Source organism: Drosophila ficusphila, unplaced genomic scaffold (assembly GCF_018152265.1).
Source record: "Drosophila ficusphila isolate 14025-0441.05 unplaced genomic scaffold, ASM1815226v1 contig_607, whole genome shotgun sequence".
Lineage (NCBI taxonomy): Eukaryota > Metazoa > Arthropoda > Insecta > Diptera > Drosophilidae > Drosophila > Drosophila ficusphila.
The window spans coordinates 2,743,283-2,765,610 of NW_025064537.1; the positions used below are offsets into that span (position 1 = coordinate 2,743,283).

At 41.7% G+C, this 22,328-nt stretch overlaps 4 protein-coding genes across 5 annotated transcripts; 2 read left to right on the top strand and 2 right to left on the bottom strand.

The window, feature by feature from the left end:
* The first annotated feature begins 1,712 nt into the window (after nucleotides 1-1,712).
* LOC108088223 (solute carrier organic anion transporter family member 4A1) lies at nucleotides 1,713-11,071 on the top strand. The gene is made up of 7 exons (XM_017185933.2): nucleotides 1,713-2,019; nucleotides 6,113-6,429; nucleotides 6,506-6,677; nucleotides 7,760-7,862; nucleotides 9,055-9,972; nucleotides 10,472-10,660; nucleotides 10,721-11,071. The coding sequence occupies exons 1-7, from the start codon at nucleotides 1,785-1,787 to the stop codon at nucleotides 10,842-10,844; spliced, it is 2,058 nt and encodes a 685-aa protein (XP_017041422.1). The 5' UTR covers nucleotides 1,713-1,784; the 3' UTR covers nucleotides 10,845-11,071.
* Nucleotides 11,060-13,421, bottom strand: LOC108088224 (prolyl 4-hydroxylase subunit alpha-1). The gene is made up of 8 exons (XM_017185934.2): nucleotides 13,178-13,421; nucleotides 12,965-13,119; nucleotides 12,758-12,908; nucleotides 12,502-12,698; nucleotides 11,865-12,388; nucleotides 11,747-11,791; nucleotides 11,212-11,377; nucleotides 11,060-11,153 (listed from the first exon to the last, which is right to left on the bottom strand). The coding sequence occupies exons 1-8, from the start codon at nucleotides 13,381-13,383 to the stop codon at nucleotides 11,095-11,097; spliced, it is 1,503 nt and encodes a 500-aa protein (XP_017041423.2). The 5' UTR covers nucleotides 13,384-13,421; the 3' UTR covers nucleotides 11,060-11,094.
* A 176-nt stretch (nucleotides 13,422-13,597) lies between these two features.
* Nucleotides 13,598-14,369, bottom strand: LOC108088143 (40S ribosomal protein S14a-like). The gene has a single exon (XM_017185809.2). It carries the CDS (start codon nucleotides 14,268-14,270, stop codon nucleotides 13,815-13,817), a length of 456 nt encoding a protein of 151 aa, XP_017041298.1. The 5' UTR covers nucleotides 14,271-14,369; the 3' UTR covers nucleotides 13,598-13,814.
* Nucleotides 14,370-15,230: 861 nt separating this feature from the next.
* On the top strand, nucleotides 15,231-22,325 carry LOC108088184 (neurotrimin). Of its 2 annotated transcripts, XM_017185886.2 has the most exons (6): nucleotides 15,231-15,334; nucleotides 20,426-20,669; nucleotides 21,319-21,674; nucleotides 21,749-22,030; nucleotides 22,091-22,162; nucleotides 22,221-22,325. In XM_017185886.2, the coding sequence occupies exons 1-6, from the start codon at nucleotides 15,328-15,330 to the stop codon at nucleotides 22,310-22,312; spliced, it is 1,053 nt and encodes a 350-aa protein (XP_017041375.1). In that variant the 5' UTR covers nucleotides 15,231-15,327; the 3' UTR covers nucleotides 22,313-22,325. The 2 variants fall into 2 exon arrangements, with proteins under 2 accessions (XP_017041375.1, XP_017041374.1); XM_017185885.2 differs by lacking the exon at nucleotides 15,231-15,334 and having other exon boundaries at nucleotides 20,237-20,669.
* The last annotated feature ends 3 nt before the right edge of the window (nucleotides 22,326-22,328 follow it).

Here is a 22,328-nt window from a genome sequence, read left to right on the forward strand (position 1 = left end):
CAAATTCCACCGTTCCTCATTCGCTGCTCAGTCACCAACCATTTTTGCTTGTCAGCTTGGTCATCAACCTCGTGCTCAATTCCACCACGAGATATGGTGGTATTCGCTTTGCACAAACTTTCTTTGCCACCACACATTTTTAACATTTGTAGCCTAGTTTGAACAGACACCCTGTTTTTTAAAAATGCACATTTTTCATCTCACTCCGTTGCGGAACCTAAATTTAGCCTTAACTTTGGTTAAAAGAATGCAACACAGGAAAGAATACATTACCTACCACTTAAAATATATATACTTGAACGGCGTTACCACAGGGTTTAATTTGGTCCTGTCTGTCAGTTTCAATGCAAGCTAGTCACTCAGTTTTAAATGTATCTGAACCTGCACCAAAAATCCAACAGTAAAATAGTCCTAAAGGTTCTACAGGAAATAAAAAAAGGAAATCATTTATATTTTATTTTAGTATTTATGTTTTGGGTTGTGGTTAAGTTAAAAGGCACCACCGTTAGCAAAAAGTATAAAATAAAAACAGTTTATCAACTATGACGAGTTGTATCACAAGAGGTATCTTATCAAAGATAACATGCATATGCGGTATCTATTGGATTACAATGAGGAATCGTTTTATTTATTTTATCAAGAGTTTTACTTTTAAAGATTTATTGGTTAGATATAGCTTTTCCTAATCGTTTACGACTCAATTAAGTAAAATATATATAAAAGGTCAAAGGAAGAAGTATTATTTTGACCAACTCTTGTTGCTGCCACCAAAAATCAGATAAGGGATTATCTTTATTAGTTAATAATAAGTTAAAAATGTTGATAATGTATAATATTATATAAGCGCATATCATCAAAAGTGTTGCAACACATAAACTGAATCTTGCGGCTTATGTGGGGGTGGCTTTTTTTAAGAAACACTATTCTGTGCGTATTTATATCATAATTTTCATCATCCAAAATGTTGAAAATAAAATGTTGTAACAAACTGCTTACGAGTAATTGGAATCTGTTCCCGAGATCTCACGGATTGTGAGTTCTTCCTCCAACCTTTTACATATGTACTTTTCAACAAATACAGATTACCCTCTTACTTTTATCTTTTTTAAAAAACATTCGATTTCCCAACTTACGGACATCTCTCCTGAGTAGTTTTACCGATTCCCGTTCATATAGAATTATAAAACCAATTTGTTATTTTGTTCGAAAATCATACCAATTATTTTGTTGAGATTTTCAGCTTACTTTAAAAGCCGCTGTTATATTTGTTTAGATTTGGCGATATAATAAGCTCTAGCTCTCACGTTATATCGTGTGCTCGCAGCAAACAATATGAACATTATCGGGCGAGTGCTGAACAAATATTTTTCAATGAAAATAAACAAAAGGAATCATTTTTATCTGAAAATTGGTGCGGAATAGTTCCCGCCTTGGCCACTTGGCCACGCGATTCCCCGGATAATTTGGTAAACGAAGGCAGCGTCATGACAACTGTTGATATACAACAAGAGTACAATAAGGGAATCCGAGTGCCACCGAACGAAGCGAAGAGCGATTTCATTCATGAATCCGAGACGCTTCGAGTGGGCGACACAGGGCGGGGTGGGACTCCATCTACAGAGTCCTGTTAGCGGCGAGTCCTTAACAGAGAAGTCGGTCTGAGCTTCTGTCCGCGCGGTTTGAAATTCTGAGCTCAGTCAGTTTCCGCACTTCGTTCGGTGCGGATCGCAGTTCCATTCGAATCGCCGGTGTTTTGTGCGGCAAATAAAAAAGAAAGTGAAACCATGTCTGAGGGTGATATTGAGCTGGAATCTCCTAGTGCACTGGCTCCCAAGTGCGCCAATGTGAACAACAACAACAGTGCCCGCTCCAGTCGGGTTGGCAGCGCCTCCTCCGGAGCGGACTCCGTTGCGGACTCCCAGCGGTTCGGCTGGTGCGGATGGAATCCGCCGTGGCTCCAGCGCTTCTGCACCGCCAAGTGGGCGCTCTTCTGGCTCTGCTGGGGCGGAGCTCTCCAAGGTAAGCCTCCCGATAATTTCGCGTTCCGGAATTCTCACTTAATTCCGTTAAATGAATCGTCTCGCGAATTTTCCGCCCACGCTCGAATTTGTTTATTTTCGTGGACCGCTTCTCGCTGAAGCGTTTAACTCGGAGCTGCTAAAATTGTAACATTGTACTGGAGTAATGTCTGTTCGCAGCCAATTTTAATTTAATTTACTGTCTTTCTAAATAAAACGTCGCCGATGAAGTAGCCACACCTACTGAAATTGATAAAAAGTATCTGTGCAAAATGTTTTTCAAAATGGAATTCAAAAGAATGATATCTGTGCTAAAACTCCTCTTACACTATTTATATTTCAAACAGTGTTAAAGTTTATATTTTAAATTTATGTTTGTTTACATTTTTTTGACACTTAACAGGTACTTAAAAAAAGGAGTTAGAGTATTTATATAACAAGGGAAAAATATTGCGATTGGCATCATAGTTATGACATACACCTCATGTATGTATATATCTTTCATAATTAAGGCTATGTACACTCGTATATTTGTCCAATTAGATAAATATATGCATTTAAACTATTTCCGTGCAATTTGTGTTTTTAGTGCACAAGCAGGATGAAAATGCTTAACTTTATTTCGAGCAACTTGAGGCCAGCAAAATTTTCCTACCACTCTGGGCTCCAAATATTGTTTGGGAATAACTACCGGATCAACCTTAGGCTTTAGCCTCTTGAATGTATTGAATCAACATGGCCGTATTTTTCTTGATTACAAGACAAACTTTTGCCGGGAAACTTTCAGGCAGGCTGTAGCCAAGAGTCTCGAGTCGGCTAAGACAATGCAATGGCGAAGGCGACGAGGACATCCGCATCGCTTCATTAGCATCCGGGGCACTTCGAGCAGGACTGTGTGCAACAGATAAGAGCTCCGGCGAGGAGCTGGGCAGGTGGAGGTGGCACCCGGCTGGAGCCGGATATTCCAGTGAATAGGAGTGAATTAAAAATTAATATCTGCCCGGAGCAGACAAGGAGCCGTTGACGCTCTAGCCCGAGGATGCATTAACCTCAAAAAATCACCGCACTTTGAATAGTTTGAAAGGCCCGTTGAAATGGGCTCAGTTCGGCCAGCGATTTCCGAGAGGTTTCGACTGGGATGGCATTCCGGGGCCCCAACTCCTCGACGTTGTCCTAGGCGCTTCTCCGGGGGCAGCGGCATAAATCAAAACAATGTTAATCGCTGTTTACCCAACTCGAGATCCCCGGCTCAGCCGAACTGCTGCCATGGTGCCATGGCTACGGCTCAGTTTCGGGGGGGAAGTGTGTCCTCCTCCACTCCTAATGGGTTCAAGCGGTTAATTAAAATTCGCCAATTTCACGAGAGCTGACGACACGTTTATGTACCCCCTGTTCCGGGGGATTAGGCCGTGTTCCGTGTTCCGGGGATTGAGTAGAATCTGCAGGAGTGCACTCGCTGGATGGAGGCCAGCTTTCACATTTTTGGATGCCTGCCAGGATGGCTGAAAGGTGCAAACATGACACTAAATTCGATTTCAGGCTTAGAGCTAGTCAAGTCACCGCCCAATTTCCGCTTAAATAAAACAATTAATTTATTAATATTGGCGTAACACGGAAAAATATTGCACCCGCTCAAAAATAAACTTTTTATAATATTACTAATTCAAAATGCGAAAAAAATTGTGTAGATTTATAAACGTTGTCATGCACTTCCACCTCTCAAGTGTTTTAACGCGAGTTTCATTATGTAAAGTTTAAAAATAAAAATGTAAACAAAAACCATAAAAAACTAAAAAAAAATATTTTCATTAATCGCAGTTTAGCTTAATCGCAGGGATTAGCTTGAATCTAATTTTACTTCAAATCGGACTAAAATATTGTTTTCATTAAAAGTACGCGTAATTGAAAGTACAGAAATTGTTTTAAGATTTAAGGTTTACAGTAAGCTTAATAAACATTTGCTAATTAGCTGTATGCCGACGGTGAGTTTAATTTACTAAAATAAATTATTAAAATAAAGCGGCAAGACTGTCCTTTAAGTTTTTCTATAAAAAATGTACATTTTGTTTTAAAAACACAAATTTAAAATAATTGCTATACCACGATCACTATGGGAGGAATTCACGGCAGCATCTCTTTCAGAGTTTCTGGGTTTCATTGCCAGGATTTATGCCTTGGCCGTGTGCCGTGTGTAAGCCAACTGAGTCCAGTGTCCAGAGTCCATAGTCCAGAGGCCTGACTCCATGCAGTTCTTGCAGCTCGAATGGCCTGCTGGCATCTGTTGCACTTGGCTGCTGGATGGCCGTCGCTTCCGCCTTCGACTGACCCTCGACTTCGCCTTCGAACACTTCCGGTTGGATGTGGGTGACGCAGAGATGGCCTTCCTCTCCCCGTGGCTCGGCTTACGGATCCCACTCCGGACGGGCGGCACGTGACCGAAAATATTAATCAGTTGACACGGCATTAACATAAATCATCCGCAACAATTTCGGATTGCCGCGTTCCGCTCTCGCCGTGCATACAATTCAAATGGTTTATTGTCGTTTCTTCTGGATCTGTGGCTGCAGCATATTTGCCCGAATAACTAATATCCGATTTTTAGAAATGGGAGTGATTGAAACATATGTATGTGAGCATGTGAATTTCTGGAGCAAAGAGATTATCCCAAAAAGTGGCATAGGTCTTTTAAGATTACAAATGGAATTGGTTGTTTTTACATTTCAATAACATTGGTGTATTAAATAACTAAACAAGATGAATTTGACTTAATATAATTCATGTAATCTAAGAAGAAGAACTATATTTGAAAAGAAATTAATTATATTAAATATAACAGAATTATTTTGTATTATATATAATAATATTTGTATATTCAACTATATGTCCTTTAATAAGTCTTAATATTATCTAATTTAACTTATGTGGTATATTGTATCTCTACTGCTAATTAGGCAAACAGTTTAAATATGAGCACTCCCTCCTCCTCTTCCAAAACCGAAGACACTGCAATCGATGCACATGCTAAATCGCAGATTGTCACGTATCCAGTGCAGCCGTTTACACTTCACTCCCAACTTGGAGCCAAAGGTCACACACCCCTCCCTCCCACTCCGGAGCAGCAGCTCCCCCGTCTCAAGGTTTCCATCGGGACATATTAAATTATTGCACTTAGTGGGGTAAATGACTTGTAAGTGTTCCCCCACACTGGCACTAAATTTTCCCGCCCTCTTGTGAGGGTTTCTATCACCTTTCTAACCAAAGATGACCAGGAGAGCTCTTCTTTCAGGCGATTATTGAAAAATAAATTGAATTCGTCGTAGAAAAAAGGAAATACTCTATGCAACAATGGCACTGGAGGTTGGAAGGGCGGTCCCAGAACTAACATATTTATTTATGATAGAAAACTCGCCTAAGCCCTCAAAATCAATTTGTCGTACAGATATTTAATTTATGGCCCGCCCCGTGCCACTTGGCTCAACCCCCTCCATCACCAAGAGGACTGTCTTCCGCCCTCTTTTCCCTTTCCACAACCGTGAATTGTTTGACAATCTGTTGAAGGTCTTGACTGGAGAAACGAAACCGTGTTTTTACCCTCGACGGGGGGATGATCCTTTGACGCAAACGCTGATTCTTAAGTGAAGAATTAAGTAAAATTATAATCAAATCTTATTATATTAATTCTTAGTCAAATTATGTTAAGTTTAAATTTAATCTTTTTTTTTACTTGGTAGGCAAGCTGTAATCCCGTAATCTCTTGCAGATAAATTTTGAAAACCTTCTTTTATAAGTAATGTTAGTACCTTAATAGTTGCACAAAAATCAACGCTTTTAAGGTCCTTTGAGGTTTAAAAATGTTTAGTAAAATATAGATTTTCTAATTAAAAAAAAATGTTTTGTAAAGTGGTTTCTGAATTTGCTTTACTTTTAATTAAAGTGTAGATTGACAAGTTTGATATCCCCTAAAAGCTGGCTACATTTGTAATTGGTGAAGGGTTTCGAATTTTTCTTTATAGATGAGAGATATGTATTTTGAAGGATGTTTTTGGAGACATATCTATCTACTACATGTCTTTTAAAACCCCCTTATGTTACAGGTCTAATAGTGAACGGTCTGATCAACGTGTCCATCTCGACAATCGAGCGGCGCTTCGGGCTGCGCTCGCGGCAGATGGGTTTGGTGGCCAGCGGCTACGACCTGGCCTCCTTCGCCTGCCTGGTGCCGGTCACCTACTACGGCGGACGACGAGGGGCCTCCAAGCCGCGCTTCATCGCCGTCGGGCTGATCGTGATGGGATTGGGATCGCTGGTCTTCCTGCTGCCGAACTTCCTGGTGGGCCACTACCGAGCCACCATCGCCGAGGGGAATGTGTGCGATTCCGCCGGATCACAATCCAACTCCAGCCAGTCAATGGTGGGTTGATTCTTACCTAATTCAAAAGAGATTCCTTTCAGCCCTTCTAACACCCATCAACCATATTCCTTTGCAGACCGCCTGCGAAGCGGGAGCTTCGGGAGAAGGGGGGGAGAGCCTGACCTGGACGGTCTGGCTGTTCCTGGGCGCCCAACTGCTCCACGGAGCCGGAGCCTCGCCCCTCTTCACGCTGGGCGTCACCTACATCGATGAGAACGTCTCAAAGAAGATGTCGTCTGTTTACTTGGGTAAGTTGCAAGCGGCGCAATCGTTGATAAGGCGCGCACAAACTTTTGTCTGCGGCAGTCGCACAACAAATGAAGTATGCACAAATACCCGCACTTCTGGCGGGGATTCGCTCCTCATTCGATATCAAAGTATCTGCTAGTTGCGCTCACACATGCATATTTATTTTTATTCGCCCTATTGGCAGGCTACAAAGGGAGCGAATACTATTTACTGTTTGCGCTCCAAAGCCCCCAAGCTCCGAATCCTGCCGGGGGATTGGGTCTAGTGTCTAGTGTCTCGTGTCGGAAGGCTTCCTTCCCCCCGGTGACCCAATTTTAAAGAGCCAGATTGTTGCTGACTCAGTCGCGACCCGGGGAGACTGGGGAGAGCCAGCGGCAGCTGAAATTTATTGCCTCTTAGTTAGGTTTATCGGGCCATCCGAAGACGACTGCGAAATTATCAAGCCCGTCCAGCATCGCCGCTTTGGATATCGCTGTCTGGCTCTGAGACAATTGAAACTCGCTTCTTCCCGGGAGTTTGGCTCTGTTTTGGGGCTCCCTTCGGCTGGTGGGTTCATCCCCGGGAAATGATTGCACGGTGCGTCTCGGAGATAAACAAATAAATGCAGAATCCGCGAAGCGACTGGTTGAAACCTTTAATCGTTTTCAGCAATAAGAACGTGTAATTATTCCAAAATAAGGATACTTTTAACGGAAAGATTGATTGCTATTTAATATTATATGACTTCAAATAGAGCAGGTAATAAACAACTTTAATTCTGACTTCATTTCTAGTGTCGCTCTTGTCTTGAAATACAAATTAGGTTCAACTTTGAAATTATACAAATATTCGTTTTGACAATTATAGAACTTCTCCTACCAATTAAAAGTTAATAAGAATTTTAGTAATATGAACGCTTTTCCTACAAATCAATTATAAAAGATATAGGGTTGTCATTTGGAAAGTGTATTCCACAAGAGAAGGAAAGCCGCATGTAAGAGCTTTACCATGCAAATAGAGATACAGATATATTTTGGCATTTGCCGAAATTTGTTTTAATGACTGTTTTATAGCATCCCAATAAAATGTTCGGTTTCCGCAGGCATCTACTACACCATGGCCACCGTTGGACCCGCGATTGGCTACGTTCTTGGTGGACAACTGCTGCTCATCTACACGGACTGGATGAGCGTGGACCCGGTCCAGTAAGTGCATCCGATAATCCGGCCGTAGCTATACGTATGATTGTTATTAATCGCGCGACTTAGTGCGTGGGTGCCGAGCTGCTGACGGTGATGGAGATAAAGGGCAGGTGGCTTTAACTCCGTTCAGCGAGGGGGGAAAAGGTCGGAAAAGTGGCGGAAAAGGGGCGGAATGCTGGGGAGCTTATTTGTAACCCGGCAACGGAAAATGCCACAAAGCAGCGCGCCGTGTAAATATCTCCAGAGAGTAATAAAACAACATTCCCGCTGACAACGAGGAAATAAGGTGCGAATGAGAATGAGCATTTGTTTGATTCACCTCCTCGGTGGCCATATGGATGGGGAAGGAGGAGGAGCAGGTTTGCGGAGACCTTCGCCGCTTTCCGGGGCAGAAAGCCATCTGCATCCGAGGCGAGTCCGCCTGGATACCACCGCATGGCTTATTGTCAAGGTGATGCCATAAGTCACCACGTCTGCCCGAACCCATCCCCTCGGTTCGTAAATTATGTCGAGAACATGAAAATTGTGTTTATGATTTTGGAGCTCTTTACGAGTGGCTGGGGCTAAACAAATACTTTTTGCGACCTTTCGTAGCCGCTGCTGAACGAGTTTACTCAGCGAAATATATTAACTCCAGTTTCAGTTAGCCAAAAAAATCTGATACTGTTTAGTTTTGAGTTTCAATTTGTGATCCACTTTATCCGTATTAATAACGAATTTGTAATTAATCTGTTTTAATTATTATTTTGAAAAATTTTGCAGTACCAACAATAAAATGTATTCGCTGGATGAAGAATAATTCATAATTCTTAGTTAAAAATTAAACAGAAATGCTAGAGGTCGTAAAAGGAATAAATCCGATTTATATTTCACATTATCCAATATCTAAGATGATTTTCCTTTTTAAATACAAACAAATTAATTCACTGGTGGAGTAATATAAACTAAAACATAGTTACTAATAAAAACGATTTCCTTTCCGATTATTTAGTAAGTAAGTTCATACCGTTTATACATGAACCGAACAAAGTCGTTTTTCGGTTTGAAGAATATTTAATAAAACTTAGTTAGGAATAAGTCTGAATTTTTTTTTTAGCTATCCAATAATGAAGTTAATATTTTTGTAGGCCTTTTGACTTAAGAGTAACTACAGGCCCTGTAAACATTCTCAGCTTATTAACCTTTACCCTTGCAGACTCAGCCTGACGAGCGACAGCAAGGTGTGGATTGGAGCCTGGTGGCTGGGCTTCATCTTCGCGGCTGGCATGTGCCTCCTGATAGCGCTGCCCATCTTCGGCTACCCAAGGGTGCTTCCCGGGGCGGAGAAGCTGCAGCTGGAGAGGGTTTCCGAGGCGCATGCCACCGGAGCGGAGGCGACGGAGTCCGGAGAAGTGGCCAAGGGACTGGCGGAGCTGCCCCGCGCGGTGCTCAGTCTGCTGGGAAACCCCACCTTCTTCTTCCTCAATTTGGCCGGGGCTACCGAGGGCCTGGTGATAGCCGGGTTCGCCGCCTTCCTGCCCAAGCAGATCGAGAACCAGTTCAGCATCTCGCCGATGTACTCCGCCTTGGTGATGGGTCTGATCACGGTTCCCGCGGGCGGAGGCGGCACCTTCCTCGGCGGCTACTTGGTGAAGAAGTGGAACCTCGCCTGCAGCGGCATCATCAAGATGTGCCTGATGGCCACCGTGGTGGCGGCCCTCTTCACCACCTGTTTCCTGGTCTCGTGTCCGAACCCGAAGTTCGCTGGCGTCACCACGGGATACAACTTGGCCACCCGGACCGAATTACCAGCCTTGGAGGCGGCATGCAACTCCAACTGCGGCTGCAGCCGCACGAACTACGATCCCATCTGCGGCATCGACGGCGTCATGTACTTCAGTCCCTGCCTCGCAGGATGCGTCCAGGAGGAGCACGTGGACAGCCTAAAGCGCTACCACAACTGCAGCTGCATCACGGGCGTGGGCTTGGTGGACGAGGCAGTTCCCTCCCCGGATGCCACCAACCTCAAGTGCGACTCCACCTGCCGCACCCTGCCGCTCTTCGTGGCCCTCTGCTTCGTCCTGATGGTCTTCACCTTCCTCGCCACAATGCCGGCCTTGTCGGCGACTCTGAGGTAAGTTTTGAGGTCTGGTACTCCTTATCCTCAACTACTACTACTTAATTTAAACAAGATTTAAAGTTTGACCTCTTTGGCAGGACTTCCGAAGAGGACCTCAGAGTTACATAATAATTTTAAAAGTTAACAGCATTTAATAGCAGTAAACGTAATCTGGGGAATGCTAAAAAAAACTAAAACCATAAGCAATAGAAACTGAATAAGTGATCTTGATCATCATTTTTACAAGACCCATTCTATTATTTGCTTTTCTAACCTCAAGATGTACAATTGGTTAAACATCTTTCTGTCAGAATACATTAACATTTTAGTAAAGTAAATGCACGGTAAAGAATTGCAAAATGGGGACAACAATTTTTCTATTAACCTTGCTTAAACATGACCTTCCAGTTCATAGAATTAATCAGCACATTACAAAGAAATACCAGTTTTTAGTACGCTGAAAAACGAGGTATTTCAGCCCGAATTTACTTTCATAAATATGTATCTCTTGCAGATGTGTTCAGGATGAGCAGCGATCCTTTGCTCTGGGCCTGCAGTGGATAAAGGTTCGACTGCTGGGCACCATTCCTGCTCCACTGATCTTTGGAGCCCTGATCGACGAGTCGTGCATTTTGTGGCAGGAGTCCTGCGACAATGATGCAGGAGGAGCTTGCCTCGTCTACGACAATTTCTATATCAGCAGGTAAGACAAGAAGTGTGGCATTTCCCTGAAAAATAACCATCACTTAAACTATTCTTACAGATACATGTGGCTATTGGCGTTGATCTGCAAACTGGGCTCAGTCATCTTCTTTTCCTGCGCCTGGTGGTTTTATGTGCCACCCATCAAGACATCGAAATCAAGTGGCAAGGAAGACGTGAATTGAGGGGGTTTTTCAACCATCGAACTGAAATTTAAACTAACGACCCAGCCAGTGGCTCATATTGTGGCTCCTCATTAATTGGCTAGCATTTATAATCGACTTAGGAAGTACTTTTAAATTTATCTCTAGGATTCTTAATTTTAAGCCGCTTATGCTAATTAGACTTATTATTAGCTTATTACAACATAATTTAGAAGCAACTATTAAAACTATTTGTGTAGCTTTTAAAACATAATGGGTTTTATTTATTTATTTACTTGTAACAGGGCTTCTTAAACATCTGATCGTAGTACAACATGCTCTTTACCAAAACTACACAATGCAAAAAAATAAGTTTAGAAAATAACTAGAGATCTTGGTTTAAACTTACCCCATCGGTTGCCCAAGATCATGGGACAAACAGCGTGTTTGGTCAGCGTATTCGGTTCGCCATCATTGTGCAGATTGTACCAGAACAACGCGGATCCCTTTCTCGGCTGGATGGCGAGATTGGCTCCTGGAAAAAGAGTGGCACCGCCAACCGGGACGTCGGTCATCTATGAAAAATAGTCGGAAAATTTAAAAATCTCTCAAATATGATATGTACAAAGGAGGAGTATAGGAAAAAGCAGCATGGTAATGTTGCACAAATTAATTCAGTTTTTTATAAATGTTTTGGTTGCTACACGAAGTGTAATACTAAAACTTTTTAAAGAAAATAGTTTTTGTAAATTTAATTTTTATATTAAATGGGAAGATACTTTAGTTTTTAGTGCGTACGCTTTAATAGGATATTTAATATCTAAAAGAAGTAAAACGATCTTTGGCAAGCCGAGGGATATATGCTTATACTTGATACTTCTCTGAGGTAGAAACATCTGATAAAATTATAATACCACCAGAAAGGGTAAAAACAGTGTACTTACATAGAACAAAAATGTCATCAATCGATCACCCTCCTCCGTAAGTTCCTAGTTTGTGGGATTTATCGATATTAGATGTTTAAAACCGATTGTACACCTATTTTAAAAACAGGTTACTTGCCGGATGAAGCTTGATGTCTGTGTAATCGCCATGCTCATGGAAGTAGCTGCCCAGTCCGTAGTTGACTCTGGCCAATGAGGTCGCATTGCCGACATCCAGACCGGATATATCCGCCATGCGGTTCACCAGGGTCTTGTCCAACTTGCTCCCATCGTCGTCGGTGACTTTGGCGTGAAAGAGGCGGTAAGGCTTCTCCGTAGCTCTATACTTATCAGGGTAGCCCTGGATCATCTCGTCTCGAGTCAAGTTGTTAGTCAGTTGCGCGATCTCACTGTCGAAGATCACGTCGTGATACAACCAGATGAGCGGGTTCCTGCTGATCTCCTCTTGTTTCAGCGGAGCCAATCTCATAAATGGCGACGCGGTGGTATTGTAGCGACATACCAATTGAGGTCCTGGCGGAAACATTCCTCTGCATCCTAGTTCGACCCTAGTGGGAGGTGGTTTTGGCCTCAAATGAACCAGAGGAATCTGTGGATCTTTGGAGAGTTCCCTGATGTAGTCGGGTAAATTGTCGATAGATCCTATGGTTGGGGAAACATAAATAAGTATATAAAAGGAGACTGAACTTTTATAATGAATTATCTTTGGAAACGATTAAGATACAGTAAACCTTCCTTTAATTCAGCATACTCACCTTCGTGAAGCCGACTTATTACAAACATTTTTTTGATATCCTCTTGTTTTGGTTCATAGATTTTGAAAGAAATCTTGTTCTTGGGATTGGTAATAGCTCCTAGAGCTAGTCGGTACCACTGGGCTGCGCGTCTATATTCAGATTGATTGTACATATAGTCTGCTAATGCTTTTAAATCTGGAGCTGACATTCGAGTTCTATGAGATTACCCTTTTCAGTTGAGAATGTTATAACAAGGTTAATGGGATACTCTTACTGCAGTTGTTGGCCTGCCACAAGACCCTTTGCCATATCAGAGGACTTCAGGTCGTAGAAGTGCTCTATTCTATCCATTCCCAGCAAGGCCTCTTGCATATCCTCCGCGTTGGGCGTAAGATTCACAAATTTATTCATATCCTTAATATCAACTGCAAGGAGATTTATATATTTATCGTACCTTAATGTAAAGGTGTTTTTTTCTTACCTTTCGCCATTTCTTGATCCCTGATGTAAGCCATCCACTTGGGCCAATCTTGATGGGCTCGTCTCACCAGTGCAAGGGAGTTCAGGGGATTGGAAACATATCGAATGCGATCAGCCTTACTTTTAAGATTGTCATGAGTTGCGGAGTCTATCAACCTGATAAAAAGTTCTTCTGTCGTTATCAGGGTTTTGGGAAAAACTAAGAAAACCATACACTTGTAGAGCTTTTACTTTTCGTTGCAGAGCGCCAACGTAGTTGTTCAAGTGCTCCATGTAGGAATTCTCAACCTCCCGAAGTTCTGAGAGGGCCCTAATGGAATTTGTGTAGATTCGTTCACCGGGTTCATTAGTTTCGTTTTTCTTTTCACAAAACACAAAAGAAAATATTAAAATTAGATTTATTGCAACGGGAAACAACATTTGAAATAATGTTGTTCATAAAATTAAACAATATTCAGCTACACTCAAAACTACTTTAAAAATAGTAAACGGTTCATTCGCTAGGCGTTTTTAGAATTCAGATAATCGGCAAATTAAAATATAGCATAGCATGCAATTACAAATACAAAAGCTTACTTCGGCAAGACAAACCTTGAATACCCTTTAAATAATTTAAATAATTTTTAAGCAACACTTAATTTAAAATTCATTTATTAAATCGCAAAAACAATTACTTGTTTAATTATGTGCAAATCTTAAAGTTAAGGGTACACATTTATTTTAGAGCAAGGATGGGGCATCACTAATTATATATTCCTGGTTTATGACAGTACACCTATGTATGTGTATGTGTATGCCATCATACGCAAATGCTGTATTTTGACCAACTCCTGCTCTCCAGATTCAGACATTTACAGACGACGACCGCGGCGACCGCCCTTCCTGCGGGTGGAGTCCGATGGGATGGGAGTCACGTCTTCGATGCGGCCAATCTTCATTGAAGAACGGGCCAGGGCTCGCAGAGCGGACTGGGCACCGGGTCCAGGGGTCTTGGTCTTGTTGCCTCCGGTAGCACGCAGCTTGATGTGCAAAGCAGTAATGCCCAGGGTCTTGCACTTCTCGGCCACATCCTGAGCAGCCAACATAGCGGCGTAGGGCGAAGCCTCGTCACGATCGGCCTTGACCTTCATGCCTCCGGTAACACGGGCAATTGTTTCACGGCCGGACAGATCCGTAACATGCACGAAGGTGTCGTTGAAGCTGGCGTAAATGTGGGCCACTCCGAATACAACCTCTCCGTCGCGAACTTGGGGTCCGAGCTGAACCTGGACGTCCTCCTTTTGGACTTTAGCCTTCCTGGGTGCCATTTTGGGGGTATTTTCTTTGATCAGCAACCGGATGTCAAAAAAAAGAACTCTGTTTCGATTTATTCAAATTCTTTGACGTTGAAATATTGCTTTTGATTTTGAGTGACACGATTTCGGTAGCTTAGTCGTTAACTCTACCACCATGTCTGCAATTCCACCACATTATCTGTAAGGTTGTGGTATTTGCTTTGTACAAGCTTTTCCGTGCTTTGAACCTTCTCAGCCACAACATCGTTTCCAACACTTTCTGTCAAGTTAGACAAGCCACCTCTTTATTTATCCGATTCATCCACCAAATAACGCATTTTTGATTTTAATTGGCTGGGCAACTGTTTTATAAAAAACAGCAATGTTTAGTGATTTTTCATGAAAAAAAGTAAAAACTCTAACTCTCCCAAAAAAAAAAAAATTATAAATAATAAAATTGATACCCCTTCGCCTAGATCATTAGGTTGTATATCCCAATAGTATTACATACTATGCACTTCAAAAACAAAATTTTATTTATAAAATGAAATTGCAAACGAACAATAGCAAAGAAATTAAATAAATTCAAGTACGATATGGAAAATCTATCGATTTAAGAACCTGTAAGGTGTCGTTGTTTATACTCTTGCAGAGGGTATTATAATTTCAGTCAGAAGCTTGCAACGCAGTGAAGGAGACCCCATAAAGTATATACATTCTTGATCAGCATCACGATCTGAATCGAAATACGTCTGTCCATCTGGCCATCTATCCGACGTAAACGAATTTGGAGTTTTTTAACGTCTCTTGAATTTCGAGTTAAATTTCATCAAAATCGGCCGACTGTATAAAATTTTGTTCGACATATTTGATTTCTGCAAGCTTTCTTTCTTTTATTTTAAGTAGGTCAGTCATAATTACTCACTTAAAATAGACTAAACTAAGCATGAGATATTCATATAATACAAATTGACGAAGTAATTATTGCATATCTTCGCTTTTTTTTATTGCACATCTTCGGTTTTTTGGCATATCTTCGTCTTTTGAATTGGTTTTTGTACTTATAACTGTTATTCGGATACCTTGTTTAATGAAATGTAAGTAATAGGAGTAAGAAGCGATTACGACCCCGTTTAATATACATAAATATTCTTAAAAAGATCCGTCTGCACGTAAAACGTCGACATCTCGAGATTTGTGCCACATGGCCTCTAATGTCCAAAACTTCGATATCCTAAACAATTTAAGAGCTTATCAATTATATCAGAATTGAGCATGCATATTATAGCGATGGGAAAGAAGTTTTCAAAAAGTGACCGGGCCTAATTGACTTACTGTTCTGAGAAACTGGTATTTGTATTTGAGGCACTCGACTAAACAAAGTAAATCTTTTATTTTAAGAGATCCCAACCAATAGTTGGTACTTGATAAGTTATAAACAGCATAACCCTTATATATGCATAAATATGTATGCTTAAAACCCGCCAAGAAAAGAAAAACAATTCAAAAAAGGTCCGGTCTTATAAGGAGTAAACACGGCAAGTGAAACTTGCATGTGCCAGCAAAAGATGCTCCTTGGAGGGACCAACAATCAGGCAAATTCTCCTTGCTTATTATCATTATTGTTATCGCCATTGAAAAGCGCTAATTGTGCGCAAACAGCGAGGCGAACTTATTGCCAACTTATTAAAAAGCTCACACATGCAAACCGCGCCACTCGGAAAAGTGCGAACGCAGCAGAGGAACTGAAAGCCGAAGGATGCGAAGACAGGTGAAAGTTTATCGGGGAAGGGGCGGAATTTCGGGGTTAATTAGAATGGTATCGGGGGAGTTGGGTGATTGGAGTTGGCAGGGAGATGGGAGATGAGAGATGGGTGTATTGAAACGCCAATGATGTGTCACTTTCGCTCGACGACATGTCCTCTGCCATATGAGCAATGCCGTCACGTGCATACGAAAATGTTACGCCGGGCGCTTTATGAATGAAACATTTACTATTGCACACCTCGTCGCCTTTGGCTGCGGGGCACCTTGACTACTGGCCAATACCCCACCCAACCATCCACCCAACAAGCCACCCAGCCATCCTGCCACCTCGGAAAGCCGCAGGACACATGCGCAACGCCACCACCTCGCCGGGCAGCATTTGAATTTTGAATATGAATTTTGACAGTTGATTATCAGCTCGCAGTTCGCGGCCAGTTGTTATAGTGTGCGGACGTCTGTCCCCGGCAATCGGCGCAAAACTTTGGCCAAAAACCGGAAAAAATAAATTTGCGCTAGTGCAGCGGAAGCACAACTTGGGCTATTTGGCCAGTGAAAGTGGCAATATATAAAAAAAACGGGGGAAAACACTATTTAAAAGTTTCGCACTTTGGCCGCGGTTGAATTCGGAATATGAGAAGGGGTTTCCCTGGCACTTGGCTGCTGCTGATGCAGTGTCTCTGTTTAAGTCGGGCCAGCTTCTCGGAGTTAAATAATTGTAAGTCGAGCTTAAAGAAATTCTTAACCTTTAAAACCAAATAGAAAGTGACCAATTAACGCGTTAAATTTCAACAAATCTCTGCAACTCTCAAACTAACTATTTAAATTATTTGCCTTATAGATATTTAAAGATATCACACATAAAATTAAAATTATTTTTTTTAAGGTATGCCTTTAATAAAAATAATATTAATTCTTGATTTATTAATTGATTTATTTATTCTCGAGTAAAATGAATCAAAATATTTAGAGTAATGCTTGTTGTTTCATCAATTCAATGAAATATTAAATGTGATTAGCAATTGGACCAAATGAAGTAAATTATTGTAATTTAAAAAATATTGGCCCAAGAGCACCGTCAACTTGAACAACTGCATTCCAAGCTGTCTACAAGCTAAACTCCTGTTCCCGTCAACACGAAATATGGCTCGGAAAATGCAGGGCTAATTGTCCGCGAGCTATCAGGGGTCCAAGTGCTAACGAAAAGCGTTTTGAATACCAGCAGCAGAGGATCGAATGGAAGGCGGCTGGTAATCGGAAGTCCGACGAGTCCATAAGTGAATAAACTGTGGCCAACATGTTCCCCAGACAGGAGGCGGGGGGTTTCCGGAGGAGGACTGCGGAAGAGTAACGAGGGGCAACTTCCGCCGGCGAAAATGGTCGGCAAAAACAAAACAAATTTTCCTTGACTTTGGCGAGCCAAGTGCGATAAATATATCAAAACTCGAATTTTGTTGTTTAAATCAATGTGCCAAATGCAAAATAAACATAAATATTGGCAGGCTGGCCGCAGCGTGCGATAAGAAAGTGAGAGGTGGCTCAAAGGAGTGATGGGATCTGCACCACTCCCAGCCCCATCTCCATCCCCATTCCCATTACCAGCCAACCCAGCACCACCCACTTACCACCACCCGCTGCACAGCGGGCTGCAGACAGACAGTCGCGGAAAGGCGACATTTTCCCACTTCCCATTGCACTCTGCGTTATTTTCATTTTTCTATTCGTGGCTGGTGGTTTCTGCCGCTGAAGTGCCGGGTTTCTGGTGCGAGTGGTGCGGAGGGGGTGTTACGGTGGTATTACGGCCACTGCAGTGGGTTATTTCCCATCTTTTTTTGGCAGACATTGCGTGCTGATTGTGATTCCTTTCGCCTGCACTCGCCGGCAGACAGTTGGAGTGTCTAACGGGGGACAGGACATTCACTTTCCGTTTCAAGTTCAACGGCGTGGGGAAAGGACTCTGCCGGATTTGCAGGGACTTCACGGGGAAATTACGGCTTAAGCCTTCGCTTGGCGATACAAATCGTGCAAGAAAACAGGAATACATTTAAACTCATAGTCAATTTCCTCTATAAAAGGCGCCTACAACTAAGGCGTGTAGGGGGGGAAAAGTTAAATGCGAAACAACATTACCTTGCAGACATAAATGAAGGTATAAAATGTGTAAAAAAAAAGTCCCTAGATGCACTGAACAAAATGCGAAAATCGCAAAGGGGGATTGAAGATAATCTTTATTTCGTTTTATTCGTTTCGAATATTAAATATCATCCATACTTACTTGGTAATTTAATAACAAAGTATAAAAAGGGTCTTGCAAATAGCGATTTATAGATTTACTGAGTAGTAGTAGTTTACTTTCAAAATAATTTTAAATAGAAAATTTTCCTACTCAAAAAGACTTGATCCTTTTTTCCCAGTGCAAATATGATGTGTTTTATGGTTTGAAAAGTCTCGCTCGTCCCTTTCTTCGGAATGTTTCAATATGCAAACATGCAATAGCCAGGTTGCAATAACAACAGAAACCGAAACAGGAACCGTATCAACTGAAAGCAGTCGAACAATGGCGAATCCCGCATTTAAAAGGACGAAGGTGCCGCCGCGACTCGGACCCAAAACACCCCACTTTGCCCAGACCCAGGCCCGAAAACATAATCGCAAATTATAGGCTATATGGCATGGCGTCGTAGGCCCCCAATTTGAAGCTAGTTTGGTGGAAACACGCCCACACCGCAACGCAATCACTGCGAAGGTGTAGCCAGCTTTTTACAATTTTCCAGGTACCAGCACCTGCCCACACCGCTCTATTAGATTTTTGCATTTTTTCGGGTTATTATTTGGTCATAATTGTAATTTAGGTATTTGCCGTCTGATGGGAGGGGTGTTCCAGACCGAGACGGAGACCCACAACGAGAACGAGAACGAGTCCTCGTCTCCTGGCCGCAAAGTCGTGCTACTTGTTAGGCATGTGATGTGATTTTTCCATTCTCCATTTTCCCGCCCCCTTTCCAATTGTTGTGTTTGCAATGGTCTGGGGTCGCCTCTGCGGTCGGAACTCTGGTGGTTAAGTTGGCTGACGGCAAATGTCGAAGTCTTGCGGTTGGCCAGCTTGACTGGAAATGATTGCGATGGGACTCGAGTCGCCGGAAAAGAACACCTTGAGTGAAGTTGAAAGGGTTATTTTAATAACTTACTCTTTAGAGTAATATGCTACCCAGATCGAAATTTCAAAATAGTTGGGCTAAGTAATCCTAGAAGGAGAGGTTAAAGCTCTAAGTTAAGTTCCAATTGCCGATTTGCATTGATATATATTTTGTGAGTCTATTAGTAGCCTTCTTAGTTTGTTTTTAACTTAACACGGTACATTCATTGTAGAAAAGTTTGTAGCTAAAATAAAATAAAATAAATCATATGTGTACATTTTTAGTAGATGTATTTAAGGTACAACAAATTTTTAAGTCAAAAGAAAATGGGTTTATTTTATACACTCCATCTAAAAAAGTCTTCTTTTCAAAATTATCTCCCATCCCCAATAAACAGTTAATTTGCCTAATTGTTGGATTATTTGCTGCTGTCTCGGCTTAATGTTAACCTCAACAAATTTATGACCGCTGAACAATTTTAAAAATTGTTGACCATTTTAGGCGAGCCATCTGGCAACTGCTGAGCATTTTCTTTTTAGGCTGTTGACATTCTGCAGACACACGCATAAATGTGTGAGAAAAAGAAATGGAATAATTATCCTGATAATTGTGGATTAGAACAGCCAAAGTAAATACGGCACACATAAAAAAACGTTTTTTTTTTGTAATGCAATAGGATTTTGCTTACCCTATAAAGTATATACATATATCAGCAGCACTATGCGAATATATTTCGCCAAGTCAGTCAGTTCTTTACCGTTTGCGTGCTTAGTTCAAAATTTCGATTTTTAGTTTCCCAACCCTTTTTAAAAACTTTAATCAGATCAAATTCGAATATTTAATTCGACACTCATTAAAAATCATAGCTTGTTTGTTTAGAGTATAGTCTTTTGAAATACCAATTAGTTTTCCTAAAAATTGCAAATCATTGGTTTTAATATGTATATGTTTTGAATATAATATTTTTAACCATTGGTTGTATTAAATAGATGCCAAAGTCGTATTTAAACGTTATAACGGCAATTATTATAGTTTATTATTTATGTTTGTTTGTTTTATCTAACTGTAAGAGTATACAAACTTTGGCCTGCCGAAAATAACATCCATTCAAGTTTTTTAATTGAATTAAATGCTTGCGCCTGAGTTCCTTCGAATGGGAACAGAGCAAATGTCAGTGTCTAGCATTTGCAAGCATCATAAACCACCCACCAGTTGTTTTCAGTCCGCCCCATTTAGCGCCCTAATGATGAAAGTCATAAATGTCATCCAATTGGGCTTCCTTTCCAGCGGATCCCAAGTTCAGCGGTCCCATCAACAACGCAACAGTTCCCGTGGGACGCGATGGTCTGCTCACGTGCGTTGTCCACGACCTCTTTAGCTTCAAGGTGGCCTGGTTGCGAGTGGACACGCAGACCATCCTGAGCATCCAGAACCACGTCATCACCAAGAACCATCGGATCGCCATCTCCCACACGGAGCATCGAATCTGGCAGCTGAAAATACGCGATGTCCAGGAATCGGATCGCGGATGGTGAGTTGTATTGTTGTTTCTCTACAAAACCTTAAGATATATAATTTATTATTTGCTAAATACAAAAACCATTTGCACATTCGACGATTATCACAATGCAGTTGTGGGCCTTCAACCCTTTGAAAAGGACTAAAAAGTTTTTAAGATTTGTATTACTTTAGGAAGAAATTATTTGTCTAAATGAACTCTATTGATTCCCTCAGTTTTGTTATTAAAAACATTAAGGATGAGTTTATAGATATGCCAATGCTTTCTTAAAATAGCTCGACTAAATTAACTTATGTCCGAGCTCATCAAATAGTTTTTTGAGTTATTCAGTTCTGCACTGAACATATCTTTTTTAAAGCATACGTTAAGATCTATTTGTTAAGATGAGATTCTTAATAAATGTTTCTCACTTAGTTAGTCTGTATAACAAGCTGACTCTCGACTAATCCTATTGGATACCAAAAATTTACCATTAGGTGCTGATTTTTTTTTTTTTTTTCGAATTTTCGTTATGAAAGGGAAAATTTTTTTGATAATCCACCAATACTTAATAATAGTTCAACAATTATATATACTCGCCATGTAATGGCTGTGTTTATCAAAAAAGTCATAGTACGAATAGAAGAATTTATTACAATATCCAAAACTTTCAATTTTCAAGGTACATGTGCCAAATCAACACAGATCCTATGAAGAGCCAAATGGGCTATCTGGACGTGGTGGTGCCACCCGACATCGTGGACTACCAGACCAGCCAGGATGTGGTTCGCTCCTCCGGACAGAATGTGACGCTCACTTGCAGTGCAACAGGTGTTCCCTTGCCAACCATCACTTGGCGACGCGAGGAAAACGCTCCGCTCCTGCTTGGGGATGATGGCGACCCGGAGTTGTACAGCGTGGAGGGTCAGAATCTCACCCTGTGGCAGGTGCAACGCGCCCACATGGGCGCCTATCTCTGCATCGCCTCCAACGGAGTGCCACCCACAGTGAGCAAACGCGTCATGCTGGTGGTGAACTGTAAGTGATTTTGTAGTATACAAACATCTGTTAAGTTCCGTCTTAAATATTTAAATTAACTCTACCTGTTGCAGTTGCTCCTACAATCTGGACGAGATACGACACCATCTACGTGGGTCTGGGCCAGAAACTGACGCTGGAGTGCATCACAGAATCGCAACCGGCTTCGGTTAACTTCTGGCTGAGGGACTCCGAGTTGCTGCAAGGAGGTTCCTACGAGTCCGTGAGTGTGGACCATGTTTACCGGGTTGTGATGCGGATCACCTTGCGTCCGATTACAAAGCGGGACTTTGGGGAGTACAAATGCAGGGCAAAGAACGCGATGGGTCAAACAGATCGGATTATTACAGTGCATCGTAAGTCAGTGCTTCCGTTGGTTAAATAGTTTCGTAAAAACCTACTCCTTCGAACCACAGATAAAGCCAAGAAGCACGGACAACATTCACATCAGACGTCCTCCCGCGAAAGCCAGTTCATCGTCATTGAAGGTTTGTTTGCTCCTGCTATTAATGCATCCGATAGATAATGTTCTGTAAATTGTTTCAGAATACATAGCGAGTGTGTCTAATAAGAGCTGCAGCTTCCTCCCCTTTTGGATTATGTTTCTATGTTTCGTTAATAAAGTATTCAGTTTGTGAGCAATTAAACAATTGG

What these genes read in the sequence shown, in the direction of transcription:
- LOC108088223 (XM_017185933.2), top strand. Translation starts at nt 1,785, where the DNA reads ATGTCTGAGGGTGATATTGAGCTGGAATCTCCTAGTGCACTGGCTCCC. An exon ending in CTGGGGCGGAGCTCTCCAAG is followed by an intron (nt 2,020 to 6,112) that starts GTAAGCCTCCCG and finishes CTTATGTTACAG; the next exon opens with GTCTAATAGTGAACGGTCTG. An exon ending in CCAACTCCAGCCAGTCAATG is followed by an intron (nt 6,430 to 6,505) that starts GTGGGTTGATTC and finishes ATTCCTTTGCAG; the next exon opens with ACCGCCTGCGAAGCGGGAGC.
- LOC108088184 (XM_017185885.2), top strand. Translation starts at nt 20,398, where the DNA reads ATGTCATCCAATTGGGCTTCCTTTCCAGCGGATCCCAAGTTCAGCGGT. An exon ending in CGTCATGCTGGTGGTGAACT is followed by an intron (nt 21,675 to 21,748) that starts GTAAGTGATTTT and finishes TACCTGTTGCAG; the next exon opens with TTGCTCCTACAATCTGGACG. An exon ending in TCGGATTATTACAGTGCATC is followed by an intron (nt 22,031 to 22,090) that starts GTAAGTCAGTGC and finishes TTCGAACCACAG; the next exon opens with ATAAAGCCAAGAAGCACGGA.
- LOC108088143 (XM_017185809.2), bottom strand. Translation starts at nt 14,270, where the DNA reads ATGGCACCCAGGAAGGCTAAAGTCCAAAAGGAGGACGTCCAGGTTCAG.
- LOC108088224 (XM_017185934.2), bottom strand. Translation starts at nt 13,383, where the DNA reads ATGTTGTTTCCCGTTGCAATAAATCTAATTTTAATATTTTCTTTTGTG. An exon ending in AAAGTAAAAGCTCTACAAGT is followed by an intron (nt 13,120 to 13,177) that starts GTATGGTTTTCT and finishes ACTTTTTATCAG; the next exon opens with GTTGATAGACTCCGCAACTC. An exon ending in GTGGCAGGCCAACAACTGCA is followed by an intron (nt 12,699 to 12,757) that starts GTAAGAGTATCC and finishes GTAATCTCATAG; the next exon opens with AACTCGAATGTCAGCTCCAG.